Source organism: Centrocercus urophasianus, unplaced genomic scaffold (assembly GCF_019232065.1).
Source record: "Centrocercus urophasianus isolate 14NV4802_14NV808 unplaced genomic scaffold, USGS_Curo_1.0 seq_33, whole genome shotgun sequence".
Lineage (NCBI taxonomy): Eukaryota > Metazoa > Chordata > Aves > Galliformes > Phasianidae > Centrocercus > Centrocercus urophasianus.
Genome location: NW_024884900.1, coordinates 888257 through 915496, shown reverse-complemented (window position 1 = coordinate 915496; position 27240 = coordinate 888257). Strand labels below are relative to the sequence as shown.

Here is a 27240-nt window from a genome sequence, read left to right as displayed (position 1 = left end):
TTGGTGTACCTGGTGAAAGCACTAACGCACTGGTTGCTGTATTACAATTTAGTCAGGGTTTAAATTGAATTGTGCTGGTATTCTAGCAATTTTCTCTTCTTTTAAAACACGTAATACGTAAAAATAGCTTCTTGTTATATAAAATCAGTTTGTAGTAAAATTCTGTCAGGAAAAAGAATCAATTGTTAGACATGTTCTGAACTATAATATAGAATCATGGAAATTCCAAATTTTCCGCTCCCATTGTTTTTAATGGATCCATAAGAGTGATTCCTAGGAAGTGTGAAGAAAGGCAGCTAAAGAATAGAGTGGCACAATGCATTCTAAGTTTGATCCACGTGAATTCATGAAGCACCACAGGGAGCGTTTCTTTGGACAGTGAAAGAACATCAGAAAGTAACACACAATAATACACAGAAAGAAGGCTTACAAGAACTGTAAGCAGCAGTGCTTGAATTTTTGGATCAGTCAGAACTTCTTCATCCAGGAGAACATTTGACTCAGAAACAGAAACTTTTCGGAGATGGGGGTGCTGCTGAGGTGATATTCTCTGGGTTTCTGCCAAATAAAAAAGACCAACTAATCAAAAGCAAAATAAACCCGAGCCAAAACAGAATTATATTTTGCATAACAAGTTCAATTATATGCAAACTTCAGAGTTCACCAGAATTTCCACAAGGTATAAAAAAGCAACAATTATGCTGTAATACTAGCAGAGCTAGATTGTCACATGGGATGTATTATCAAATGGCAAACAATAACCCCAATTTCCTATTCAGTGAAATACAGGCCCAGGGGTGGTAAGTAATGTTCTCAGGGTCAGGCAGCAGACTGACATCAGATAACAGAAGAACCCTGGTCTTGCATTGCAATTGGGGATGGGGTCACAGGAAGCAGATGTGGGAGAAGATGAAGAGAGGCATTCTAGGCATCACATCAGATTCCACTTGCAAAATATGCAGCTAGGGCTCAGTAAGCCATAAAAAGCCAAATTTTACTTATTTCACTCCTGCATATGGTACTTTATGGCTGCCCCTTATCCTGCATCTACAAACTGAGCAACTCTAACTCAAACCTCAATTGTCAGAGATATGGAAGACTACACTCTCCAGAAGCCATTAAGATATTTCTCCCTTACCTTGCAGTAACCTAAGCAAATAAACATTGAATTTGGAAATAATCCTTTGTATATAAATACAAAGCATTTATCATTAGCGTTATTCTGAAATGTTAGTCCTGTTTCTCACCCATTTCATAATCATTTTCGGCTACTCTCCTCATTTTGGGAGGCGTTGTGATTCCAGATTCCATGTCTTGCCTTTTAGGAGCCTTTGTGTCCGATATCAAATGGTCAAAACTTTTCCTTGTACCTAAAAACAATTTATCAGGAAATTAAAAACATTAAACCTAAATCCACACTTCAATATTTCTGATTGTCTGGCCAACCTACTATCCTGTCTGCAACATATCAATAGGAATCTGGGGACATTTTCAGAGGTGGTAGAGAAACTACGGGTACACCATGCCGCTCTCCATCACAGTTTCCAAAATGCTTCACAATGCATATGAGAATAGCATGCAGTTTATTCAAGTATGTAAGCTGTGGGCATGCTATGGTTTCCTGCTCAACGCATCACATTGAATAAACATGCCAAAATGTGATTACTGAAAAGGAAGCAGTAACGGGGTTGTAATGAAAGAAATGCCTCTCTTCTTCCACGTGCACTCACGTAAAGTTATGTGGAGAACTCATCTTGTTTCACAGAATCATCGCATGCTTTCAGTTGGAAGGGCCCTTTACAGGCCATCTTGTCCCACCCCCGCAATGAACAGAGACATCCACAGCTCCACCAGGTGCTCACAGCCTGGTCCAGCCTGATCTGGACTGTCTCCAAGGATGGGGCACCACCACTTATCAGGGCAACCTGTTCCAGCGCCTCACCATCCTTACTGTAAAGAACTTCCTCCTTATATCCAAACCACATCTCCCCTCTTGTAGTTTGAAACCATTGCTCCTTGGTCTGACACAACAGACCCTGCCAAAGACTCTGCTCCCCAGAAAACTGAACTGGCATCTGAACCTTAAGTATCTCAATTATCTTTTTTTTTTTTAAATCACTTCAGCATGCACATCTGAGTAACATTTCCCATATTCCTGATCAAAGCAAACCAAATTATTCCTCTTCAACTGTAGTGTCCTCTCTTTCCATTTTGTAGAAACCATGTGCATTGCTCTGAATTAGGAGTAAGTACTAAAAGTCAAAACAAATACAAGTATAATTTTTCTCCAGTAACATTTCATGGAGTATCCTGTAGACAAATGAGTAAATCAGGCATCTTAATAACCTAGAAGCTTTTTAGTGTTCGCTTGCGAAGGCTGCCCCATATCCAAACTCATGGACTTTCGCGTTCGAGGGCTTATCTGTCCCACTGTTGGGTAACTGGCAGCCAGATGTCTGTCTGAGCCCTTTGGTGACGACCACGGTTGATTTTCCTTTAGTGTCCTGAAAGTGCAGAGAAATTAAGAAAATCTTTAAAACTTTGGCTTATTCAGACATTAATTTTCCAGCTAGCCAAAGTATCCTATATTAAACCCATATTTTCTAGCAGGTTAATCTCCAAGAAAAATGTTTTAATAAAAAGTATTTATTTGGCTAGAACAATGTCTGAGCTAGTAAAAACTAACAATCTGGTATGAACCTAATGCTGAAGAGCTGAAAATAAAGCAATAAACCATAAGCAAATCTGCTCATAAGGCAAAATGTAAGACATTAAACATCTGCTGCTCCGTACTGGGTACTAAAAGGAGAGGCACTGAGTAAAGTGCTCCGCACTGAGAAAATCTGACTCTGCATGGCACTTCAGGGTTGACTTCCCAGCTTACTTCTGTGGTTGCATATAGACAATGGATAAGATGTCAAAGTTTCCCAATAACAGGAATCAAGCAATTACTTAGCATCTCCTTACTTCTTAAAAAGACAATTTTATTCTAAAATGCAAATGAAGAATGAGGTGAGATTAGGTCTCACAGAAAAGGGTTATCAAAAAAGATTAAGAATCTCCAAAGCCATTAACTGAAGTCTGAAATTGCTTCAGAGATCTCAAAATCATATTCAGAGAAATCAAAATCATGAACAAATTTCCCTATGATTCTCGGTCACAGCAGCATGTTGGTCAGGAAGCACTGATGTGCAGGTGAACATTAACTTAGCTTTAACGAACAGGGGGTTTAGTTTTCTCTATATCATACCTTACCTTTAGATAACTTAGTAAAGAAAACAGAGATTGAAATTTGGGTAACTTTTATTATCGAAAAGAAAGACAACCAACCTATAGCTAGTGTCACTGTGATGTATGGGGTATGTATCCATAGGAACGTTTTCCATTGCGACGTCTGTCAACAAGAGAGACTTCCTATGTTTTAGGCTGCAGCGACTTCGAACTTCCTCAGACACTGTCAGCAAAGCTAAATTAAAAAAAAAACAAAGTGGGTGCAAATTTTCTATGTCAGGAATACACTGAAGAATGTAAGCATCTATTTACATTTTTTCTTAGTACAAAAAAGACCTCAGATGTAATTACACCTTACTGAAATGTACAGATTAAAAGTTGGTCATTAAAAAATAATTGTATTCCCCAACTAGCTAAAATTCCATGATCTAAACATTTGCCCTCATACAGCCATGTTTTCTGTTTCCAGACCACTAGAAATGTAAATTCTGCAAGGAGCAACACACTTTAGAACTTAAAACCAAACACCTCCAGTCTCCCTGAAGCATTTTGGAAGTTGCACAGTAGGTCCTGAGCTGACAAGCCTTCAGACCACACTGCGTCAGTGACGCACAGCAGCCTAACCCAGACTCCTGACCAACTCCAGTTACAAGTTTCCTTCATACTGATAACAGAGTCATTGGCCTAACACCAGAAGACATTCCCACAACAACCCACTCCTTTCCAGTTAATGCAAGTTCAAAAGAATGTTTAATTTCACCTGCTAGGTAAGCCACGCTCTGGGTGTTCACCTCAAACTTGTCACAGTTCCTGTGTTTGTTAACCAGAGCTAGTAGTGTATGTAGAATCCTGACTGTTCTTGCCACAGTGGTAGGTGAAGGATGCCTGTACCCTGCAAAATTAGGTTTAAACACCAAATCCTGTATTTAATTTTTGAATACATATTTATGAAGCACAAATATTTTTTAAAAGCATTTATAAGTACTTCCCAGCATGTTCTCAGGACACTTCATATGTAGAGTAATGAAGTACAGCGCTAACAGAAATTGCACATTCAGGACTATTAATTCAGTCCCTCTGTCCAAAATCACATAATTACAAATGTCTGTGCATATATTGCATCCATATCTCACAAATCAATCTTCAGTGAGGAGATACAGGCAAGCACAGAGAAAGAAAGTATTCTGGGAGAAAGAAGTAATGTACTGCAGCAAATGAAACCACACATTCATTTTCACACACGAGCAACATGCACTCTTACCTTTCAAGAGGTGCCCCACTAGTGCAAAGTTGAAATTGGAGTTGAAATTTAGCCCAACAAAATGATCCATCTGTTTGCAGTGCCATTCAAGTGGTCTCCTGATCTCCATGAACACCTCCTCTGGGCTCTGACTCACAGAAAATAAGACATAAGAATATTTCATACAAGCATAGAGTGGTTTTGGCTGGGACCTCAGCGCACATCTCCTGCCATGGGCAGGGACACCTCCCACCAGCTCAGGCTGCCCAGGGCCCAGCCAGGCCTTGAGCATCTCTGGGTATGGGGCACCCACAGCTGCTCTGGGCAGCCTGTGCCAGGGCCTCACTGCCCCCATTATGAATTTCTTCAGAACAGCCTATTTGATTGGAGGTTACTCATCATAATCAATTAAAACAGTGACAAAACATAGTAATTTAAGAAAGAACAGGAACCTATTGACTGCACTCCTGACTTGAATACATCTGTGTATTTCTCTGTTGTTTGGGACTAACCTAGTTAGGCCGTCATCTCTACATCACAGTGTACTGCTGATATTACACAAGTAAACAGCTTGTAACGCAAATTTTAAGTTTTAATTGCTTAATTATTGATCACTAGGGTAAGGAATATATGTATATTTTCTTTTGATTAGTACTAACTGCTTGCATGAACTAAGGGTTAATCACAGCTGATTACTAGCAGAGGGCTTGCTTACCTTATCATTGAACACTCGAAGGCTATCCAAGGTATGCAGATTCTGTTCAAGCAGTGCTGTACCTGCTGAGTACAGGTTGACTTCATCCAACTGCAGTACTGCCATGGCTACCCAGAAGAGGGCCTTGTGCATAGGAGAGTCCTAGAAGTAGAAGGGAAACGAAGAGACCACGATTCTACTTTCACATAACACAGTGCAAAGCTACCAAGTAAACAGTGAAACAAACTGAAGTTAATATAGATTTTTTTTTTTAATCTTTAGCTGTGTGAATGAAAGTCAAATATGCACATTAAAGCAGCCCTTCAAACACACCTGACACAAAAAACAAGGTGTTTTGTTTCTTTTTTTAGCATATTTTTAAGGCATTAACAAAGAAGGAGTTGCAAATGCATCCATGCTCTCCAGAAACCCCGCCACAGAAATGTGTTCTTTTATGTGTGCATGACAATGCCACTCCACAGGTAAATTCTGAAGTGATTCATTAATGGTGCACCTACTGATATGCTGATCAATTCATTGAAGTAACATAAAATGGCTAAATTAACCTCAAGTAAGACATAATCAAAATTTATTACAAGGCATGATCAGAAAGATGTATGAACAACTGCAAATTCAAAAGCCGAGATGGAAAATCTTTTGGTGAGAATGAATGCAAACTGTGGTGCAGCCTTTGCGTACGGCCCAGTGATGAAGCAGAACTGTACATTCTGAAGGCTTTTTAAAGCTTCTGCACATACAAACATCTGTGACATACTTCCCATATGCAGTACTTTCAAGCGTGAGTCAGAGCAGCGATGTGTGAACATCAGATACCACAAGACTTACATACATTTTTAAGCTTATACTCGTAATTATAACCTACAAAATATATTCTGTTTCCTCCAGAAATCCAGTTGCTTACCTTGTTAAGAAGAGGCTGCAGTTTGGTGAGTGCTATAACTGTTGCTTCTATTAGAACTTGGCTATTGTAATTATCAGGGCCTTTTAAACAGCTCTCAAGTCCCTTTTTGTAGAAAAAAAGAATAATAAGAAAACAGAACCCATAATTAGATTTTGCTTTATGAAAAGATGAAAGCTCTAAACTATAATGTAGTTCTCAATTAGTTTACAAAGGCTGAGTTCCCTTTAAACCAATTTGAAAGGAGTTTCAGAAATGAAGATCTACGCAAGCATTTATTTATTGCTGTAAACAATCATGCAATGTGTATTAAAAAAGGGTGCAAGAGCCACAGAAGGGCTTCTGCAGTTCAGACACTGCACAGTTAAATTTTATGTCCACATAACGTTAGTAAAATACTTGAAGAAATTCAGCACTGTTCAGCTGCTATAGAACACAACCTCCTTTAGAAAATACGGACATAATTACCAAGCTAGGTAATATGTTGCAAAGTTTTCTTATATAAACATTCTGCTTTTTATTGTATTTAGTTGTTAATGTCCTTAAAAAAAAAAAAAAAAAAAAAAAAGAGTAACACATACAGGTAGCTGCATTACCAGAAAATTGCTCATTTATTGTAATACTGACTCTTCCAGATCCAAATTCAGTGTCGCAAATTTTAAACTCAATATTGAGAACTAATGTTACTCTACAAGTAGCTGCACTGATAAATTTATTGCCACCAAACTAATTTGAAATAAAGACAATTTCCTATCAGGTTTCTCTGTAGAAGAATATGCTTGAAGAATGTATTTACTGTGAAATTATGCAGCACTTTATATTCAATAGGAATACTAATAAAAATTAGTTGTTTTATGTGTCAGAGAGGAAGACAAACACAGACCCTTATACCTTGCTAAGAATTCGGATTATTTGTTTTATTTGTCCATGAGAGACACGCTTACTTATACAGCCAAAGACAACAAGTGCTCTTGGCTGCAGGGATGGATTATACTGGAATGCAAACCTGTGGAGAAACAGAGTACACTGCATTAAATGAACATACAACAGACAAGCTGTACAGTGGAAAACTGAAAATTCCAGGTGTACTACAGGCAGTTAGGGGTCATGTTTTGAGATCTATAACATACTTTTGAGCTAGTTCAGTCCACTGGTCCAGCCACTTGCATGTTGGAATATCTCTCATACAAGCCTAAAAAGAATGACATTGTTTGAACACATACAGCATAAAGAAAATGAATTATTTTAATTCAGAGTGCTCAGTTATTCTAGTTGTCAGAAGTGCTCCTTATCACGTCACTGGAGGCGCTGCCCGTTAAACTGCTTGCTGTAGAACAAGCAGCACTGTAACTTTGTTTTGAAACACGTACCTCCATGATCTCCAGCAAAGCTTCAGTAACCGTTTCCAAGGAGGTCAGTGCAAAAGTCTCCCTCTCGTAGGAGCCAGGTGAAAATGACCTGTCTCGATAGCTGGAGCGGAATGCTATGACTGCAGCTGATTTCACTTTGCTGATTCCAAACAGCAAATAAAATTTAGGCAGAGAAAATTCAGTCAAGCTCAGTCTTAAAACTTGCTTGGTCTCCTCTGTTGAACAAATTTTTACACATTAGACTTAAAACACTGACACACAATTCATATTTTAAACACACTTAAGCTCACTCTCCCACAAATACACAAGCAGGTGATAAACCTCTGCATGTTTCTATACTGTTTTCTTTGCTACTTGTCTCAGAACGTGCCAGAACAACTGTGGCCTATTGCACAGATCATTGAAAGCAGTCATGAGAGAGAGGCAGTCTGGAAATAGATACAAAGAAATTTGTCTACAGATGTGATTTTCTGAGACTTTTTCTCATATTTGTTAAGAGAATGGAAACACGGAGCGCTCCTGCATTGGAAGGCCAACATTACTGTCAGTTCAAACTGCAGTTAAATTCTGGTTTGGGCTCCCATTGCAATTAAGTCCCTCAGATCAGAAGAAAATGAAGGCCCTAGTACTGGCACTGCATATTCTTACAATTCTGAACTTTGTTCCAGTACTGTGTACTTCAAACCCATTTTTTAAACAGGAAGGCTTGCCTTTCTCTCTGTGCATCACAGCAAGGCTTTTCCTTAAATACAAGTGTCTGTGTCTATGCACACACTCTGTCAATACACTTAGATATCATAAAAGGAGCTTTTAGATACTTAAAAAAACAAGATTACATAAACTTCTTGATTTTTTTTCACAAAATCCAGCCTGATTTTATACTGTACTTCTGTGACTGCTGCCCCTTTGCTATCTCAAATATTTTAGGATTGCTAAAATACAGCTGTATGCAACATTCCTGCTTTAACCATGCAGTTTCAAAATTTCCTTATGTAACTGATATTTGTTACCACATTATGCAACTATTCAAAAGATGCACATCAGCCAGTTTTAGCACAGATGCATTTTATCCTTAATCTGCATTACAGGAACTTACTGGTACTTACTTTCTTCCCTTTTTCAAAGACCCGTTACACAATTCATACTACACACCTGCTTGAAACCAGTCGTATTTTAACTCCCCCTTCATAGTTATTCTGGCTCATAGCCTTATTCTGGTTTCTACACAAGTTCAACAGCAAGACAGTATTTTCAAGCTCAGAATTGTTGAAAGAGAGAAAGATAACTCTGGTATTTCTGAAACTAAAAAGCAACCAATTGAAAACCTGTTAAGAACTTACCACTAAAATGAAGCTGTGAGCAAGTGCACAGAGAATGAATGATGTTGATGACAAGACCATGAGTGGAAGCTCTGAGAGAAAGGGGTCCTGTGGCCACCAACAAAGTAACCACATGAAAGAGGTAGGGGAGATGTGCAGCCACATCCAGAGAATTGTTGAAGGACAGCATCAGCATGTAGCGTGCTAGAATGGCAATATCATCCCACATCAGGTGCTGTTCCAGCGTAGGAGTTGGAGACAGACAAGTCTTGTCAATTATTTTGCACATCCTTCCAATCACCTGAAAAGAGAGCAACCATCTTGCTTTTATGAAACAAAGAGCAGAGCTCAAAATTTCAGTAGAAGCAGTTACAAATCAACATCAGAGTTATTCTTCTGGGTTTTTTTCATTATTGTTGAGTCATCAGAAAGCACCTCAGTGCTACGCTGTTATCTAAAGGTGAAATTACTGTTCAAGAGGCAAGGAGGGAACTCACTTTGCTTGAAACCAATTTTACATTTCCAGAAGCAAGCGCTACGGCTGTGTCTGCCATAACCTCAGCTTTAATGGATCCTAAGCCCCCTGTGGCACTAGTTTTGATGAAACTGTCCAGCACTACGTCAAGAAGATCTGTAATCTGGTAGAGAAAAAAAAGCCTTTCTTACTGTTTGGTTAACATAATTTTTCTACAGTAAACAATCTTCTGAATGAGTAATCATTACATTTTTTCAGTTAAGGTGCACAGCTATCATAAGTGTAAGCAACAGTCCTCGTGATCTGTCATCTTTCTGGAAAAAGCCCATTGAAATATTAGAATTGCAAAATGAACCGCATCAGATCAAAATGCTTCACAACTGCAGAAGAACTATGATACAGTATCGTTTTTATTCTGCTCTCTGCTTCAAAGCACAGCTATGCATAAAATGCTGCACTTTGCACTTACTGAGAAGAAACTGGATTTGAGGTGGAAAAAAACCCCAAAAAACATTTCTGGGAAACAAGCAAGGTCTTATCTGTCAAAAACTTTATCCTCATGTAAGTGACTGAAAACACTATAATCTGCTTAGGAACAAATTACAAGAAATTGTGCATAATTTATACCTGTCCAAGACTTCCCCATATTTTAGCCTGAATAGAAGGGTACATCTGTTTTTCATTTATTGTCATTGTTATAAGCTTATCAAGAATAGCAGTGACGCGCTGGCGCTTCGCGTCGTCGTTGTGTTTGCAGAACCGAACCAGATTGGACAGCCAGGGAGTCATGTACTCCAGACAGAGATGTTTCAGTTCAATACCTGAAATAAAAACTCACTTTGTAACAAAAGATTGCTGTTGGTGTCTCTGAACAGGTAAATAATTATTTGCAAGCACTACCCTTTCATTTTCCTGCTAAAGTAACGACTATCAGATCTGAGCAAATAATACCCTAGAATACAGCTTTCATAAGGAGCACACTGTTAATAATAACATCCAATAAGCATCTGTAAGAATCTAGCAAGGAGATTTTGACATTTTAGTATCTTAAGACATGTGACAAAGATGTGTACGCTTAGTATGAAGTGGGACTAAAGAAAATTTCTCTTTAATCTTAAGAATGTATTCCAATCTGCTTCCAGCAGTAAAATCAGAGCTGTTTTATGTCTGCAAAACAGGGATAACAAAAGCAGAATGGTAGAACCAGACAGGAGATATCATCAATCTGAAAGGCTTAAATTTGAAAGACACAAACTGTTTTCTTCAGGTATCTGCTAGAACTCAAAACTTCACCAAGATCTTTTTTTCTTGTTCTCTACATTCTTAATTCTGGTGAATCAAAAACAGTGTGATAGAGATCTGATCACCAGATTACTCCCTGTACAAAACTGTCAGGGGTACAAAACAAATAATTTGTGCTGTGATCACACTGAGTAATTGTTCAGATAAATGAGATGGCTGGTGAAAGCTAGAAAGACTGGGCTCAGGCTGCTTTATTTCTTTTTATAATATCTGCTTCCTTTTTTTCCATGCAGAAAGAAAAGGGTACATTCAAGAGTGTAAATCAAAGTACTGCTGGAGTTTCTGCTCCAACAGATGCCCCCCCAGGTCACAACATTGGCTTTTGAGGATGACACAGCTTCACAGAAACACAGAATTATCAGATTAAACTTGATTGTTAAGAAACAAATATAAACGGGTCATCTTAAAAACATCCAAATCAGTTCTAGGAAGCATTAGTAACTTAAAGTTGCTGTGATTCAGTAACATGAGGAAGTTTGTTAAACTTGACAGCCTAAATCGTTTCATGTTCATGGTCAGTACTGAGGAACACCAGCGTTACTTACTCGATTTGCTAAATCCCGAAATACACTCTTCCAAGAACTCTAAGGTAAGGTGTGGCTCATTAGCTGCAAGAGTCTTACTAATTGACACAATAAAGAGCGTGTTGTTGGCAGGAATACATAGACCTGAAGTTTCCAGTAACTGGCCCTCAATCTTTAAATTAAAGGTACAGGTTAAGGCACACAGAAGATTATAGGCAGCAGACCTGTAAACAAAGCAAGCAATGTGATTTGTAATAGTCGTCCTGTCTGTTTTGAAATACACACATTACACTGAGACATCACAGCAATGGCAGTCACATTTCCAAAACCAAATCAATATTGTTATATAATGTACTATATTTAAACCCTGAGCTGCTTTTCTGCATCAGTTAAGGTTCAGAGACAACATTTGCCTTGGACAAATGAATTAAATTACTCCTTTGTTTTAAGCTGTTTCTGATGAAGTTACAGAGCATGCTGGAAGAATTTGGTACTAGACTTCTCAGAAGAGCATCCAGTTCCAGGAAATGTGAGATATTTCCAAATGCACCTGAGTGGCTGAGAGGCAGGAGCCGAGGGCCACAGTCTGCCAGTGAGCAAGGACTCATTTTTGGAGGCAGCCCTCTTTGATGAGACCCAAAAATTTGCTCTGCAAGGGACAGCTTTAAGCAAGAAGTTCAGCACCAAGCCAATCAAATGTACCCAATAAATACATATTGCAAACCAAACTTTTCCTTACAAAGGGAAATTAATTTAAAAGATCAGTACCGCAAACTGGGGTCTGAGCTTCCCAAGTTGAGCAATGCTATGTTCAGCAGCGTTCCAGGAACATCCTTAGGGCGAATTTTAGTGTGCTGTGGGATGGAGTCTGGTTGTGACAGCTCCCACCGTGTCCGTATGTGAATAATGGACCTCACAATAGCTTCACACTCCTGATGCATGAAGGTGAGCGGTGTTCCCTGGTTGGCAATCGTCAGTGTAAACTGATTCTCATCAACAAGACATATTTCCTCAATCTCAGAGGCGTAGTATATGTCATTTAAAAACACTGTCTGTCCCAGGACTCTCGTTCGTTCTGCTGATGTCACCTGCACAGCTGTTGATCCAACCTTAGAAACAGAATCAAAAAATGGTTGAGCACCTGCTGTTAATGACACAAAGAGACAAGTGTGACATTTCTATCTGACCAAGATACATGTATGAAATTGGATGAAATAATACTGTGTTGTGAGACAGAGAAGAAAATTAAAAGACAGCAGAAACGCATTTAAAATCTTATCAAAATAGAACAATTCACTAATAAAGCATGAAAATACTTACTTTAATAGACACTTTGGTGTCTTTGTGAGCCAACTTGAGGGCATTGTGAAATACTTTCAAGTCCTCTTCCAAAGCTAAAGTAGCTGCTGGAAGTTTCTGCTGGTCATGTTCAATGTGCTCCGCCAGCTTTCCTGGAGAGTCTATGAAAATCAGCCTTTTGCTTCCTTTCAAACCTGTCAAGAGTCTTTCGTGGTATTTGGTGTATTCTCTGACCCAAGAATTACAGTTATAAATAAAAACTGCTGAGACATTTTCATAAGCAAAGCCTGGAAAAACTACAAACCATTTAGAAAGAAAGTCAGTTTTAAAGCGATTACTGGGGCCAGCATGTGTGAGGTCCACCACAATTTCATATGGCTTTGCGTAGTATGGCTTCAGAGTTAGCAGGACGTGGTATATCAGTAAATCTCCATTGATCTGGCCAGTCTTGAAACTGTAAGAAAACATGACAGACACTGTTGGCTTTGCCTTCTAGACCCATAATAAAACATTTCAGTGGTGCGCCACACACACTGCTACACTAAAACAGATTGACATTTACACAGCCCCAAAAATGTCAGACTCAAAGCAACGACACTGGACTGGCATCCATAGCCTAAATTCTGTCACGACTCATATTCCAACCGAGTTCAGCCCAGTATGCTACAGCTTGGTTTGGATTCATTCATTTTGAAGTGCCACACCACCTCCCACAGCCATGAAGTCTCTGGACAGCCAGGAGGCTCATCCAGCACCTCCAACCAAAGGAAAAGTAAAATCCACACTGCTGAGGAAGAGTGCATCGATTGGCTCAAAGCTGATGCAAGTTAAGGGTTTCTTTGAAAAAAGGCATGAAGTATCACCCCAAACTCTATTTTTATTATTTTTTATATTTTAAACACATTTCAACAGGTTCATATTATACCTACTTTTACAAGTAGAAATAAATTATTTAAATTGTCTTGGTTAAGACTAATTGAACACCTACATACCATTTTTTTCAGCTCATTTTGTCTGCTAAATACTGCAGCAAGCACAGCAATGCACTCTAATGCTTGGTGGATGGTTTCTAAGAACGGTTGGTCCTTTGAGTAGTACAGAGGACACATCTGTGAAATAATTCTTACCTGAAAAGCATGCAGGAACCATAAAAATATTAAGAACCCTTTGCTGTCATTTAGTGCTTTGCTGAATGTTATGAGATCGAACAGAGCATCTGTCTGAACCGTTTTCAGAGTCAGTACAGCAGATAAAATTCTACTAGAAAGAATTAAAAAGCAAACTTTGCAGTAGTTTTTGAACTTTTAAAGATTTGAGCTTGTTTTGAGCTAGCATCAACTCAACTCTTTCAAAGCAAGACAACAAGCTACGGAAACATCTGCTAAGCACTGCAAGCACAAGTCATTTTGATCTCAGAGGGACACTGCTCCTGGTAACATCTGAGGTAAACCACCTGAGCACAGGATAACAGGAGATACCCATCACAAATGTAAAGTATTTATCTGTCTGCCCGAGAGACTTTTTTTCCTGTGTTACTTCCTGTTACTCAGAAAGCTAATTTGGGCAAGTTGGTGTTTTTCCCCCTCTAAGATGTCATGGCATAGTCGTTTAGAAGAAAACAAAAAGAAGAAAAAAAGAAGGAAGTGGGTCATCACTGTGGTTTTAGTTCTCCACTTAGAATACAGGACATGTAATTTCAGTTACAGATTTGCTTAAAAAAAAAAAAAAACACAACAAAACCCAGCACTGTCCAAGTCTACTTGCTTCATGTTCATGGACGTTTGCATCCCAAGAGCAAATACACACACAGAGAAATCTTACTGTTAACGGACTAAATATCTAAACACCAACTTTCTTTTGACTGCACCACGGAAAGGTAAGTGCACGTTTTCCTTCTACTTTCAGTTCCACTTGAAAGTTTCCTAGATTTTGTAGGAAATTATACATGAAAGTAAGTTTGACTTTTTTTGTTTAAATACAACTCCACCAGTAACAACAGTTAACGATCAATCTCTGCCTGATTTAAGGAATCTGATAAACAATTGCTTTCAGTGATGCTAGAAGTTGTTCACAATCAGACTAAAGAAATAACAGCAGTCTACACTGCTCTGTAGTTCCTGTTACTGCGGACTGACACTGTTACTCTGCACTGACAGAGGACCCTATCAATACCTGGGCACAAATTGCTGAGTTAAAGAAAAACAGAAAAAGCTATGTAATGATCAGTCCCTTTGCTAACGTGATTATAACTGAAGCCTTTACAGTACTAGTTTCTTTATTTTTAAGAAAAGCATATTGGTCCAAATAAACATTCGTACAGCTGCAGTTCTCGGGCAGTAAGGATTGGAGTGCATCTGCACTGGAAAATGCACCTCATTTCTGCACGTCATGTAGAAACTTTGTGAAATGCCCTGCTTCCCTCCACCCCCAAAAAGGTTGTGCTGTTGCTGCTTTTCCTCCTTTTTGAAGACTGCAACAAGGCGTTCCCCAGTAACTGTTACCTCGGGAAGATAAACATTGTACCCAGGCTGTAGCTGATTACTAAGATGGTTTCTAATTCAAACTTAACAATAAGGACTCAGAGCAGTTTAGTTTGTAGTGTGAGTTGCAAAGAAAGATACAAATATATTCTCCTCTCCTCTGCCTCATCAGCAGCCACCCACCATCTCACCCTGCTCCCATCCCAGTGATCATCCTGCTATCACGCCCTTCTCTTCCCTGGGGGGCTCCAGGAGTATGATAGATGTCATTTGGATACTGAAAAGACAGGCAAGCTTAGCTCTCTGATTTTTGAGTGTAAACACATTAAGTTCTCTGGTAGATAAGCTAACTTTCAACTATGGCAAAAGCAAATTTATTTCTGGTACATTTCCAAGTTACCAAAACCTAGAAACATACAGATGTGCTTTGTTACCTTTAAAGTAAAAGCTGCAAGAAGAAATTTCTACAAACACACCATTAATGTCAGTCATCCTTGATAGCATTTATACACGAACAAGATGTAAACTACAGCACTTGGAGGAAACATTTCATTCTGTTAACAGAGACAGGGAGCACAACAACCAGCCATAAGACCTGAGCCTGTCTCACACACGTAAACCTGAGAAGACTCGGCACAGGCACGATGCAGTAACTTCCCTCTCTCATCAGCATCACTCTGAGGTTGTCCTGTTTGTCTCTGATTCATGGTGCGAATCTGAATATTACCCTAATGTAGAGCAGAGCATAATACTAATGGTAATCTGCACAATTTCAGAGGTTTTAAAGGAAATATCAAAACTGAAGTGTGTTTGTGACAAACAGTCTCTTGTACAACAAACCAGATATTAGAGAACAAAGATCTTCCTAGGGATTTATGAAATACTCCAGACATCCGTGATAAGAAATAAAACGATTGGAACAAGTTACTGCTGCCATTTACAGGAATGTTTTCAGTTAAGGTCTCTGCTTGGCCATCTGTACAAGCACAGTTACTTCTCCCATATTTGGGGAAACACGGTGAAGCAGAAAGCGGTACTCTGTAGGTTTTACACGGGTGCCTCCCTTCCCCATTTAAAAGCAGAAGTGATGAACTTAAAGATGGTTAGCTCTAAAGAGGAGGAACTACAGCAGTCTGAATCGACACCCACAAATCACGGAGCACTCAGCAGAAAACACTTTCCTCTCTTTGCTTCATGTTCTTTTTTCATCTTCATACACACCACACATAAACCTCCAAACACTGGAATTCAGAGCTGTAAGAACTGAAGTCCAAGACCACCAATTCAGTCAGGATTCCAAGCAGCTGAGTGCTCCCTTCCACACATGGCAAGCACGAGGCCAAGTTACAACACACTGCTGATCAGAAAAGCTGCTGGCTGCTAAACCCGACAAGCTGATTCAAACCTCTAAGAACTAGCATTGCGACTTCCTAACACCAGAATTTCTATTTTTGTAGGTGACTGAAGAGGAAGATGAAGACAAAGAGACATGGCAAACCACATTCTGCTTTCCCTCTTGGGATAATCTTTTCATTGTGTTTGCAATTAAGTGCAAACCATACTGACTATCCCATGGTTACCAATGAAATCTGGTACCCAAACTGCCAAAACCTAACTTGCAGTCAGAACACAACAGAAGCCAACACAAAATCTCCTGCAGGCATTGATTTTAACGACAAACCAACACCCACTGCTGAAATGCCGACAGCCACCCCCCAGTCTTTATCTTCAACAATGGGCCCAAACTCCTCATCTTCCTCTGCCCAAAGTGCTCCTGACACTGGAGGACCTAAGAATACCAGCACACCCAAGATCCCCATGACAAAAGAAACATGTGAAGACAATAAGTTTCTTACACTGATTTGCTTCATTATAATAGCAGCCCTTGTACTCATCTGCACCTTCCTGTTTCTGTCAACTGTTGTAATAGCAAATAAACTGTCCTATGTCAAAAAAGCTCAACAAGGAAAACGTCGGCCCAGGAGCAATGGCGATATTCTGGCTACCAACAGCTTCTGGCCAACTGCAGCAGGAACGTGGCAGAGGATACCTAAGGAGACAACTGGAACTGATGTGGTAATGCAGGACTTGCTATCAGAGAGAGATGCTGCAATCCAATTGAGAACCCAAGATGAATCCACTGAGAGTCACGTTAAAGACACAGATAATAAACATGAAAACAAAGAAACAATGTCACACAAAAGCATTTTTACCAATTTTGTAGCTGAGATTTAGTCAACTAAAAACACCTTCAGCTTTTACATTTTATACTGGATTAACATGAGACAGAAACTTAGCTTTCAAGAAGCAACACACACTGTAACATGGGAAAGCTAAACCTTCAGGTTTCTCATTTTTAAAGGTAGTGGGTATGCTGTGAAAACCTGTACATCAAGAAGGGAGTAGGACTGCATTAAAGAGATTTTTAGAAGTAGCACCAGGGCTGTTTTAACTCCTTTAACCAGCAATCATGGTTGTACCATGAACCAAACAGGATAAAGCAGGACAGAACTTTGCCATTTTCAAAGATCACTGGGGGACAAAAAAAGGAAAGGACAGTTAGAAAATGCTATATTTATGCAGACTAAAGTGCTACACAGGCACTGGCTATTTTAAGAAAACCATAATTCAGTCACGACTTTGATGCCATTACTGAATCAGGAACTATTCTGTTAAAATGCCTTTCACGTTTATTCTATCAAAACTTCTTAGATCAGCTTAATGTCTTTTGAACCAGACTGAGAGCAATCATGCTTTTTGCTTTGATTTTAGCTATAAATATATGAAGTTTGTACTGTATGTTAAAATATAAGAACTCCTTTTTGTAATAATCAATAAACTAGAAACATCAGTAAAATGTTAAATTAATTTTAAATAAAGTTTACATTCTGTTTTTTCTCCAAGTCACGAGGGGTAAAACCACAGTATCATGGAAAAGCAGGAAAAAAGTAGAGAATCACGATCCTATCAGTGGAAAGAAGGAAAAGAAACAGTAACGAGGGTGGGATCTGCAGCCAAAAACAGGTGGAAACTGTGAGGATTGCGGGGAACTTGAATGAGGTAAGACTCAAGAAAGTGTGTGCCATAATATCAGGATTTGCATGTGCAGCAGGAGTTGGCAACAGACTGGAAAATAGCCAGCACAGCCCAGCAGAGCACAGCAGCAGGCATGGGACATGGAATAGCTATAGTGGAAGGCACAAGAATGCACTTGCAAAATGCTGTGAGGATAGACATAAACGTTTCTTTGGCAGGCCAAAACACTCAAGGAGACAAAAAAGTAGTTTGGGTTATGATACGGACAAAGAGACAGCAGAAAAACAACTGCTTAGAGCACGCAGTCCTCCTTTAATGGTGGCAACAGGCACCAACACTGTCCAGACAGAAAAGCAAAGTGGGGAAGGGGAGGCAGAGGAAGGGTGAGATCTGCAGCTGCCTGTAACACAGCTACCTGAAGGAAGATGTGCAAGCCAGCACCTCGTGATCAGAAGTGCTCTATGACTCACTGTAGCGAGCCTACAGTTGCATTTCCATTAATAACAATGATAGCTCATCAAAACCACCACTGAATTTTTATTAGTAAAAATGAAATCCAATCCAAACTTACTTCTGTGTCATTCAAAAAAATTTGTAAGCACAACTATTTTCAGCAAGGACTGGAAAACAAGCATTCACGAATTCCTACATAACACATACCCAACAAAGGCCACCTAAATATTTGAGTTTTACAAACAGAATTGAACTGAAAAGTTTGCTTTTAAATCATGCAAACCTTGAGCTAAGCTTCTTAGTAATCCTCCTACTCTTGACACTTCCTGCAGCAAGTGTTGGTAAACTTCCTCTTTAGCTGCAGAAACTTGTTTCAACGTGAGACAAGCCATTTCAGAGCTGCTCGACTCCTAGCACGGCCTGTCCTCTTAAGGCTTCAAACAAAAAATAAGAGAATGCTTGCCTGACAGAAGACAAAGGTAAGAATCAAATTCAAAATGTAAAGACTTAATATTTGCATTATTTATTTTTAAATGAACTGCACTTTGTACAGCACTTCCTAAGCTAATTCAAAGTTCCTGTAGTATTTGGAAGATGCAGACATTCCATCCAGTTCCTAAGGTGTTGCTACTGTGAACTATCATGAACTCTACACATACGCACCATTTCAATATATTTTAAAACAGAATATATTTTTGAGCAGAAGAAAATAAAATGGGGTCCTTTTTATCTGTTTTAAATCTTACGTTTAGATAGTGATCTCTAGAAGCATTAATCTGCTGCTCATACATGTTTGCATCGTTGCATCTGAAATTGACTTTCATAGTTACACATACTGAGGTTCCAGGCGCAGCTTCACAAGAGCAGCATGATCACAAATTATCTCAAAACACACAAAGTAACTTCAGGTAAAATCACAATAGGTGTCTGTATTTTAATGATTTGCATCACACAGAAATTCAGAAACCTGAACTCCGAGCAGTACAGGAAAAAAAGTCTGCTCCATCCCAACTTCCTAACGTTAACACAACCTCCTTCGTTACAGAACCTTCCCTGGTGCAGGAGTTTTTTTTACAAAGACAGTTACATATTGGAGTTCTGTACCATTATAGTTGCAATATTTGGAAACTTTTGCAGAATTATTGCACTCTAGCCTTAACTGCGCAAGTGAGGGAAGAACAGGAAATAGACCTTAAAGAACCTTTCACCCAGGTCTCAGCTTATCTCTAGCTTCTCTCTCAGTCCTTCAGGTATAAAGTAGGGCAATTTTCTTTACTCTTGTTTGTCAGTACTGCTGTGTTTCGTATTTCATTTCACATCCATAATCATTTCTGTGAAAGATAAAAGCTATTTTGAAACACACTTAGCACTTCTCACCAAACACCTTTTTCAGAGAAGGTGGAAAACAAAAAAACCCACAACGATATTGATATCAGAGACAAAGCTGTCAACCATACAAATGACAATAAGCATGCAAGTTTAATTTGGCCTATTTGTTTTAGACTCTAAATATAAAATTGTCTGGTATCAGTAGTGTCACTTCAGGTTCAATTTAATGTGTTTTACTTTATTCTTGATGTAGGAGGAGACGTACTTAAACAGACTGCAGGAAAATGGTCAGCAACACAGTAATATTGCTTCTCTTCTGTGGAGAAATTTGGAAATCACTTTCCACTGAAATACCTTCAAATGTTTCCACAAGTGAAAGCATCGTGCATACCAGCACCAGCAGCACGGCAGAAGACAGATCTACCACAAACCAACTGCAAACAACCGGCCCCAGCATGCAGAAGCCTGCAGGAGCGCTGACTGCTGCAACAACACTGCCACAGCTGCCCGAACCATACATAGAGCCCACTAACGGGAGCTGGGTGGCAGCAATGATAATGGGCATTGTTTTGGTTGGTATGGTAATTGCTATTAGTATGATTGTTATATGGAAACGCTGCAAGAAGCCATTGCTAGCTGATTCAAACTGGGCAGGTCAGTCTCCGTTTGCAGACGGAGACACTCCAGATACCTTTGTGGACTCCGGCCAGGCTACCAAGCGTTTGTCAGTTTTATTTATGTTGCCTTGGAAATTAAGAGAAGAAGCATCCGTACAGCACGACCCTCCTGCATCGGAGAAACCACCCAACGGCACGGCCAGCAACACCTGCAGGCAGCAGCCCGCAGCAGAACACAGCTGCTCCGCCACCGACCCTGCTGCAGCAGCGGCTCCCGGCCCAGAAGCAGCGAGCCCAGAGCAGGTGCTGCACCCACAGCCTGCCGAGGGCCTCGAGCTGCCGCCTCCCCCTGCGTGGCTCACTGAGCTCACTGAGCCGGCCGAGCAGCACGCCGCCGATCCTGGCCAGCAAGAGGAACTTCACTCGGAAGTGAAGGAACCGTATCCCCCACCGCTCCAGCTAATTACTGAAGAGATCTGTGAACCTCCGCCACCTCCAGAACAGCCTCAGTAGACTGCCAAAATAACTTTCCAAAACGCTTCTCATTTTTCTTAAACGAAGCACTCTTCAAATAACTGAGTAATGGAGAAGTTGACACAGGCAAGAACAGCGAAACCACAGCAAGAGCAACAGCTCCCCGGCATTTCTCAACTTCAGCTTTCACAAAAGGGAAGAATCCCTTTCTGCCTGCAACAAATCTTGGCAGAATACAGCACGCCTGGTGCCACTGCATGGCCTAATAGTGACTCCACTGTGCAGATAACAAATGATTCCCGATTTTGGAGACTGCAGAAAACTGCGTGTACCCCTGTGTTCAGCACATGCAACACACAGATGGATGTGCACAGTGAAACTTTAGAGGGGCTCAGAGCTTCTTGCAAAGGTTTGTTCTATTAGACTACGTAAATGAACGCAATGAATTCAAGTTAATTTTAATAAAGCTTTCTAATTCGAAGATGTTTTGGTTGCTTAAAGCATAACAGAGTTATTTGCTTAGATACAAAGCTTCTAATTCAAAACAGTCTAAATGCTCTGGCATGCATACATACAGACTGCCTCATACAGAGGTCTGTTTTCTGCGTCAGATGGAGGAGCCACTTGGGAACAGAGGATGACAGGTATTTAAAGCAAATCCTTCAGCAGCCAGCAGTCCAGATCAAAGACCGATGAAATGCATACTGTAAAAACTCTCATTATTTTGTTTTATTTTTCAGTAGTATAGTAGCGTATTTTTGATAGTATAGTGGCTGTGAAAAAGAGGATATGACTCCAAACACATGAAAAACAAAAAGGTGGTGTTTTACCCAGACGCTGGTTTTGGTGGATGAAACAAACAGTTCACAGAACATCCAGACAGACAACTATCAGAATTAGCTGCACATGTTTACCAATTTCTTCCTTTTGTTCCTCTCAAGCAGGATTTTCAGAATGGATTCAATGTAATCAATCTTTAAAAATTGGTTTAAGGTTGTCTGGATTGCAGGTTCCTTTAATTCCAGGTGCCCAGGTTGGCCCATCCTTTCTGGGCCTCAAGTACGAGATAAGTTCACTACCCTGTCCAGAACCATGCATTTTTATTTTAACTATTTGATGGAAAATTGAAGGGAATTCTCAGAGGTAAATTACAAGCATGCATATTTTACTGGCATTTAATGCCTAGATTTGTAGAAAGATAAGATTTGTAGAGAGAAGCTGCTAGATCCTAATGCTAGGTTTCCATGACATCTCTGCAAAATGACAAAGAACTTGCAGCTTTGAGTTTGCTGGGGGAGGGAACATGTTTGGATGTCACATAGGCCACCTGTTCATACCTGTTACAATGGACATTCCATTCCAACCGCATTCTGGTTGCTCAAAGACTTTGAGGCTTTATGCATTGCACCATGTTAAAATATATGCATATATTTTATATGTGACAAATGTGTGCATTACAAACTATGCATACCCTTGCCATATTGTTTGGAGCAAAGCAGATAAAGATTTCCTTAGAAAGTGGTAAATTCCTGCAGTATGTGCTGCTGGGTATAAACCCAACAACACAGAGACAACCTGATCCAAGCAGCACAAAACCAAGGATTTTTAAATTAGGAAAAGATATTCTGGCAGGGTAGCTTAAGTAAGCTCGAGAAAGGAAACCTAAATTAACACTAACCCTTCTTACTGGAACAGAGACTAAATGAAAGCAGAAAAGAGCACAATTCACAGGACTTCTAAAATAGAAACATTTAAATGGGTTCATACACTAAGCTAAGAAAATTTTATATGTAATGTTTTGATGCAGTATCGCGGCTACAAATACATAAAGAAGTTAACTGATTCAAATTAGAAAACCCAACTATTTTATTGAATATGTATGCTTTGCAATAAATTTGAGTCAGCACCAGCGACAGCTCTGCAGTCCTCCAATGTAGTGCAGATCAGGTGGTTGCAGAGCCCCAGCTAGCAGCAATACGATGCAGCTGAAGAGGCAAGCACAATCCACAGACAGCAACTGTAGCTACTCTCTAGAACAAGACGACCTCTAAGCTTAAATCTTTCACAGAAATAATGTGCTGATATTGCAGAAGACATTACGGTAAGTTTGTGTTTTCTGTTTTTAATCACAAAACCTACTACAAAAGTAGAGACAGAAATAAGAACGAAATTATTAGTTGATGAGAGATGCTTGCACCAGGAATTTGCTGCAGTGTCAGAGATTTCTTACTAACATTAATTCAGCTTTCAAACATGTGTTAGCTTTGGGAATGTAACTGACACGATAATAAGGAAAAGTACTAATGTGCATGTTACTATGAATGCAGAATTTGGGTTTCCAACCAAATTCCTAACCAATTTAAGATGTATTTTAAGCAATTCTACTTAAGCAAATAGCATGCCTGGATGGGGGGTTCTGCTACATTACTGCAGAGATTTGTAAAGCAGATCCAGTTGACAGCCATTTTTTCATCCTGTATAAAAGAACACATTATTCCAAACATAATATAGGCTTGAAATCACTAAAAACAAGAAGCAGACATTGTATAACGTTTGGAAGAGACTTGCATTTTCGGAAGAAAGCCCTCATTTGAGCTTGAGGGGGAAAGGCAGATGAAAAAACAAGTCTCGTTCTGCCAGACAACATGACAGGCTCTGAAGGGATGCTTTGTGAAGTCTCTCTTGAACAATTACAAAAAGGACCGTGCCACAAAGGGGTTTATTGATATTTTTACTTAATTTCTGCTGCAACTAATCACTGCAAAGACAGCCCTTACAAATAAATAAAATACATTACATGGATTTCAAGGGTGTCATTTTTGTATATTTATTTTTAGGCAGCAATGGAACACCAGATACTGAAAGCATCTACCTGCCTGCTGGTCTTTCTATTTTTCATACCCACTGTTCTGGGTATCTGTCCTTCTATCTGTACATGCTCAGGAAACAACAGGAACGTGGACTGCTCAGGCAGAAACTTAACAGTATTGCCATACGGACTCCAAGACAACATTACATATTTAAATCTGTCATTTAACCAGTTCGTAGATCTCGATCATCAGCTGACGAGATTCAGCAATTTAAGGACTCTTGATATTTCAAATAATTGGCTCAAGAATGTTCCTGCTCATCTGCCCAAGTCCTTGTGGGAATTGTATGCCATAAATAACAACATTAAGGTCCTCCAGAAACTTGACACAGCTTACCAGTGGAACCTTAAAGTGCTGGATGTTTCCAGGAATATGGTGGAAAGAGCTGTTTTGATCAACAACACACTGAGCAGTCTCAAGTTTCTCAACCTCAGCAGCAACAAACTTTGGACAGTTCCAACCAACATGCCCTACAACATAGAGACAGTGGATCTATCCAATAACTTCTTGTCTCAGATACTTCCAGGAACGCTGGTGAGATTACAGCACCTCACAAGTCTCTACCTACACAACAACAAGTTCACATACATTCCTGACAAAGCTTTTGATCAGCTCTTTCAGCTGCAGGTAGTAACACTATACAACAACCCGTGGTCCTGCAGCGATGGACAAAATATCTCTTATTTGCTTAAATGGGTGCAGGGCACCACTGCCAGGGTGCGAGGGGCTCCCTGCACCGACCAGTCCACGCTGTGGGCCAACATCACGCCGACCTCCGCCGCCGCGCCAGATGCCAGCTTCATGATTAAAGGAATGAAGGCAGCAGACATTGCTGCCTCTCCAGCGGCAGCTGAACCGACCCACATGACAAAAATGCATAAACTATTTAAAGCAAAGGAAGTTACTACCTTGGCTTCGTTAAGCCAGACAGTACTGTTCACGAACACAGAGAGGCCCGTGCTCCTCTACCCCGAAGAGCTGACGACCAGGAAGGTCAGCGCTTACGAAGCGGCTGCCACACACAGCATCCACATTAAAGATTCAACCGATGTGAACTCAAGCCTGACTCATTCAACGGGATCCTCCACCACTCCAATGACTCTTAGCATTACCAGTGGAATGCCAACAAACTACTCCAGAATGCCTCAAAGCACAACCGCTACCTTAAGGAGAGAGGAAGCCACTACCAGCGTTCTGAACACTGACGTGCCCTCCAAAGCGAGCGCCTGCGAGATGTGCTTGTTTTATGCTGTAATGCTTAATGCCGTGGCAGTGCTTATTGGTAGGAGCTCTGAGGTTACTCCTGTGACACGTAGCTGGGGGGGAGGCATCCAGGTCAAACAGCAAATCAAAACACGAGAAGTCTGAAGTTCTGACTGATCTAAAGAAAATAACAGTTCCTAAAGAAGTGCAGACTAATGTCTCGATACTAAGCTGCTACTTATTTTAATATGTCTTAATTGAGTAAAATTAACCTATGCTCTTGTTTTTTAAAATGTGCTTATTTTGTATTTAAATTTTTAATTTTACTTGCACAGAATTTTAAGTACTGATTGTATTATTTTGTCACTAAACAACTGGAAAAAAACAGAAGTCCTGTATCATATCTGCATTGTCTTGCTTGATTTGCTGGTGAGAAATTCTTGTACTATAGCAGCAGAGATTCTTTGTAAGTTATGATGCCATGCATAAGGAAGGGAAAATGTAAAGAAACTAAACTTAGCTGTTTCGCTAATCAGAAGTAATTCTTGAGAAAAATCGCTAGCATGTATATCTATGTTTGCTTCATATGTACTAGGATATTTTAAATACAAAGAACAACCATTCTGAATTTAGGAATTAAATATGACAATGCCACCATGTCCATCTACTAAGAGGGGCTTAACTGAGAAGCTAACATGGTCCAGCTTCAGCATGGGAAGAGTGGTAGGGGCTGATCTCTCTTTTTGCTCTGCCTTGACTTAGAATTGTAGGCAAGTTATTCCTTGCTCTCCATAATAGAAAACAAAAAAAGATAGAAGTAGAGGAAAACGCGACACGTTCAATGCCATGACACTCTCCAATAACACGGGCTTTAATCTACATACATTAACAAAACCAAACAGCTTAACTTACAATCAAACATCTGCAATACTTCAACAAAATTTGTCCAGAATTCTTCAAACTACTTTTTGATCAAAATAAAATAAAATATTGGCCAGTTTCAAATGCAAGTTATGTAATACATCAATGGAGCAGTTTAAAGCTCTCATTTAAACAATTCCTGAATCTTGTGACTTAAGATTTAATTCAAGCCATGGCAATGAACATGCCCAAGGCCTTCCAACGATGAGCACGAATGCTGCTCTCCTTGACATCCGCGCCATCAGCAAGTAGTAGATGCACGCATGGTTCTGGCCACTCCAGGAAAATTACGTGGCAAAGGTACTTGATATACTACTGATGAAGTTTTGCAAACAGCATGAAATGAAAACTGAAGAACAAGTTAACTGTAAGAGTATTATTCACTTAATATTGCAAATCTTTATTCAATATTTTCCAAGCATTTCAGGCCATTTAATTTCCAGTTATTGTAGCACAAAGGTGCCACAAAATCTAGAAAACCTCAACACCAAGACTGCAGTCCTTTACCTATTTCTCCTAGGTATCACTCAAGGCTGTAGATGATTTATAACCACTGGTATCAGAAAAATCACAACTTTCCAATTGTGAACTGTATTTCTATAATCAGAAATGTGTTTTAATTTCTAACAGTACTGTAAATGTTGCACAATGAATTTGTACAGTTATTTCATTGGCACTAAAGTAAAAATAAAGCTATGTTTGTATTGAAATGAACTAGTGACAGTGCTTCTTTTCACTATTATCTTGCAGACAGGTAACTGTACAGAACAGATGCTATTTTATTACACAGATCTATTCCAAGCGGGCATTTGGCTCAGTCTTTATGTCTTACGGAGAAAAACTATGGTATGATCAAATAGTACTATTTGGTTACTCAAATTTCCCTAACACTGTTTATTAATAAGCTGCTGAAATAATAATAGCCTGCCCTTCTGCTTCTTACCATTTAGAACTTGCAAACCCCTCAGACCAATGTCTACCCACCAGAGAAAGCACTCCTTTTCTCATCTTAAAAAAAAAAATATATATATAGAGAGAGAGAGAGAGGGGGGAAATCACAGATGTGATGGAAGCGAGATGGCACTCCCTTCGAACTCCAGGGCCATGCTCTATATCCAAAACTTGCCCTTGGTAGATGCAAGCAAAGAGGGCTTCTCAGTCAGACTGCCTTCAATAGGCAGCTTAAATTTGGATTCCCTTGTATTTTTCTGGAATACAAATGAGTTGATAACAGAGCACAAGTAGGCAGGCAGTGTGGGAGGCAGGCACCTGTTGCTTGGCAACAGCACAGTCAGATTGAAATAAAATCAACACGCATGGATGTGAGCGCTGCAGAACAGCTTGCTGTGCTTCTAACAGGCAGGGCACTCAGTCCACGATAAATATAAATACCATAATCCATCCTCAGGAAATTCTTAGTTTCAAAATAACTAACACTTCAATATAACATTCAATATCTTTTTGAAAATGCTGCTGTCTTTATC

The 27240-nt window shown here is 39.7% G+C and overlaps 4 protein-coding genes across 5 annotated transcripts in view; 3 read left to right on the top strand and 1 right to left on the bottom strand.

Moving 5' to 3' along the window:
• The window catches only part of NF1 (neurofibromin 1), a 76142-nt gene that overhangs the window by 5567 nt on the left and 43335 nt on the right, over window positions 1-27240 (bottom strand). For both annotated transcript variants that reach the window (XM_042830339.1, XM_042830340.1), the window contains 17 exons: window positions 12395-12827; window positions 11843-12183; window positions 11096-11298; window positions 9876-10069; window positions 9271-9411; window positions 8795-9074; window positions 7455-7669; window positions 7215-7276; window positions 6976-7090; window positions 6088-6189; window positions 5187-5327; window positions 4493-4619; window positions 3992-4123; window positions 3331-3466; window positions 2347-2504; window positions 1248-1370; window positions 431-558 (listed from right to left, as the gene is read on the bottom strand). In XM_042830339.1, coding sequence (XP_042686273.1) covers window positions 431-558; window positions 1248-1370; window positions 2347-2504; window positions 3331-3466; window positions 3992-4123; window positions 4493-4619; window positions 5187-5327; window positions 6088-6189; window positions 6976-7090; window positions 7215-7276; window positions 7455-7669; window positions 8795-9074; window positions 9271-9411; window positions 9876-10069; window positions 11096-11298; window positions 11843-12183; window positions 12395-12827 — 3031 coding nt within the window. The remainder of the gene's footprint in view (window positions 1-430; window positions 559-1247; window positions 1371-2346; window positions 2505-3330; window positions 3467-3991; window positions 4124-4492; window positions 4620-5186; window positions 5328-6087; window positions 6190-6975; window positions 7091-7214; window positions 7277-7454; window positions 7670-8794; window positions 9075-9270; window positions 9412-9875; window positions 10070-11095; window positions 11299-11842; window positions 12184-12394; window positions 12828-27240) is intronic.
• EVI2A (ecotropic viral integration site 2A) lies at window positions 13961-17694 on the top strand. The gene is made up of 2 exons (XM_042830343.1): window positions 13961-14249; window positions 16311-17694. The coding sequence occupies exon 2, from the start codon at window positions 16327-16329 to the stop codon at window positions 17086-17088; it is 762 nt and encodes a 253-aa protein (XP_042686277.1). The 5' UTR covers window positions 13961-14249; window positions 16311-16326; the 3' UTR covers window positions 17089-17694.
• On the top strand, window positions 18466-23585 carry EVI2B (ecotropic viral integration site 2B). The gene is made up of 2 exons (XM_042830342.1): window positions 18466-18821; window positions 19925-23585. Exon 2 carries the CDS (start codon window positions 19956-19958, stop codon window positions 20799-20801), a length of 846 nt encoding a protein of 281 aa, XP_042686276.1. The 5' UTR covers window positions 18466-18821; window positions 19925-19955; the 3' UTR covers window positions 20802-23585.
• On the top strand, window positions 21094-26411 carry OMG (oligodendrocyte myelin glycoprotein). Its single transcript, XM_042830341.1, has 2 exons — window positions 21094-21171; window positions 23600-26411. The coding sequence occupies exon 2, from the start codon at window positions 23606-23608 to the stop codon at window positions 24998-25000; it is 1395 nt and encodes a 464-aa protein (XP_042686275.1). The 5' UTR covers window positions 21094-21171; window positions 23600-23605; the 3' UTR covers window positions 25001-26411.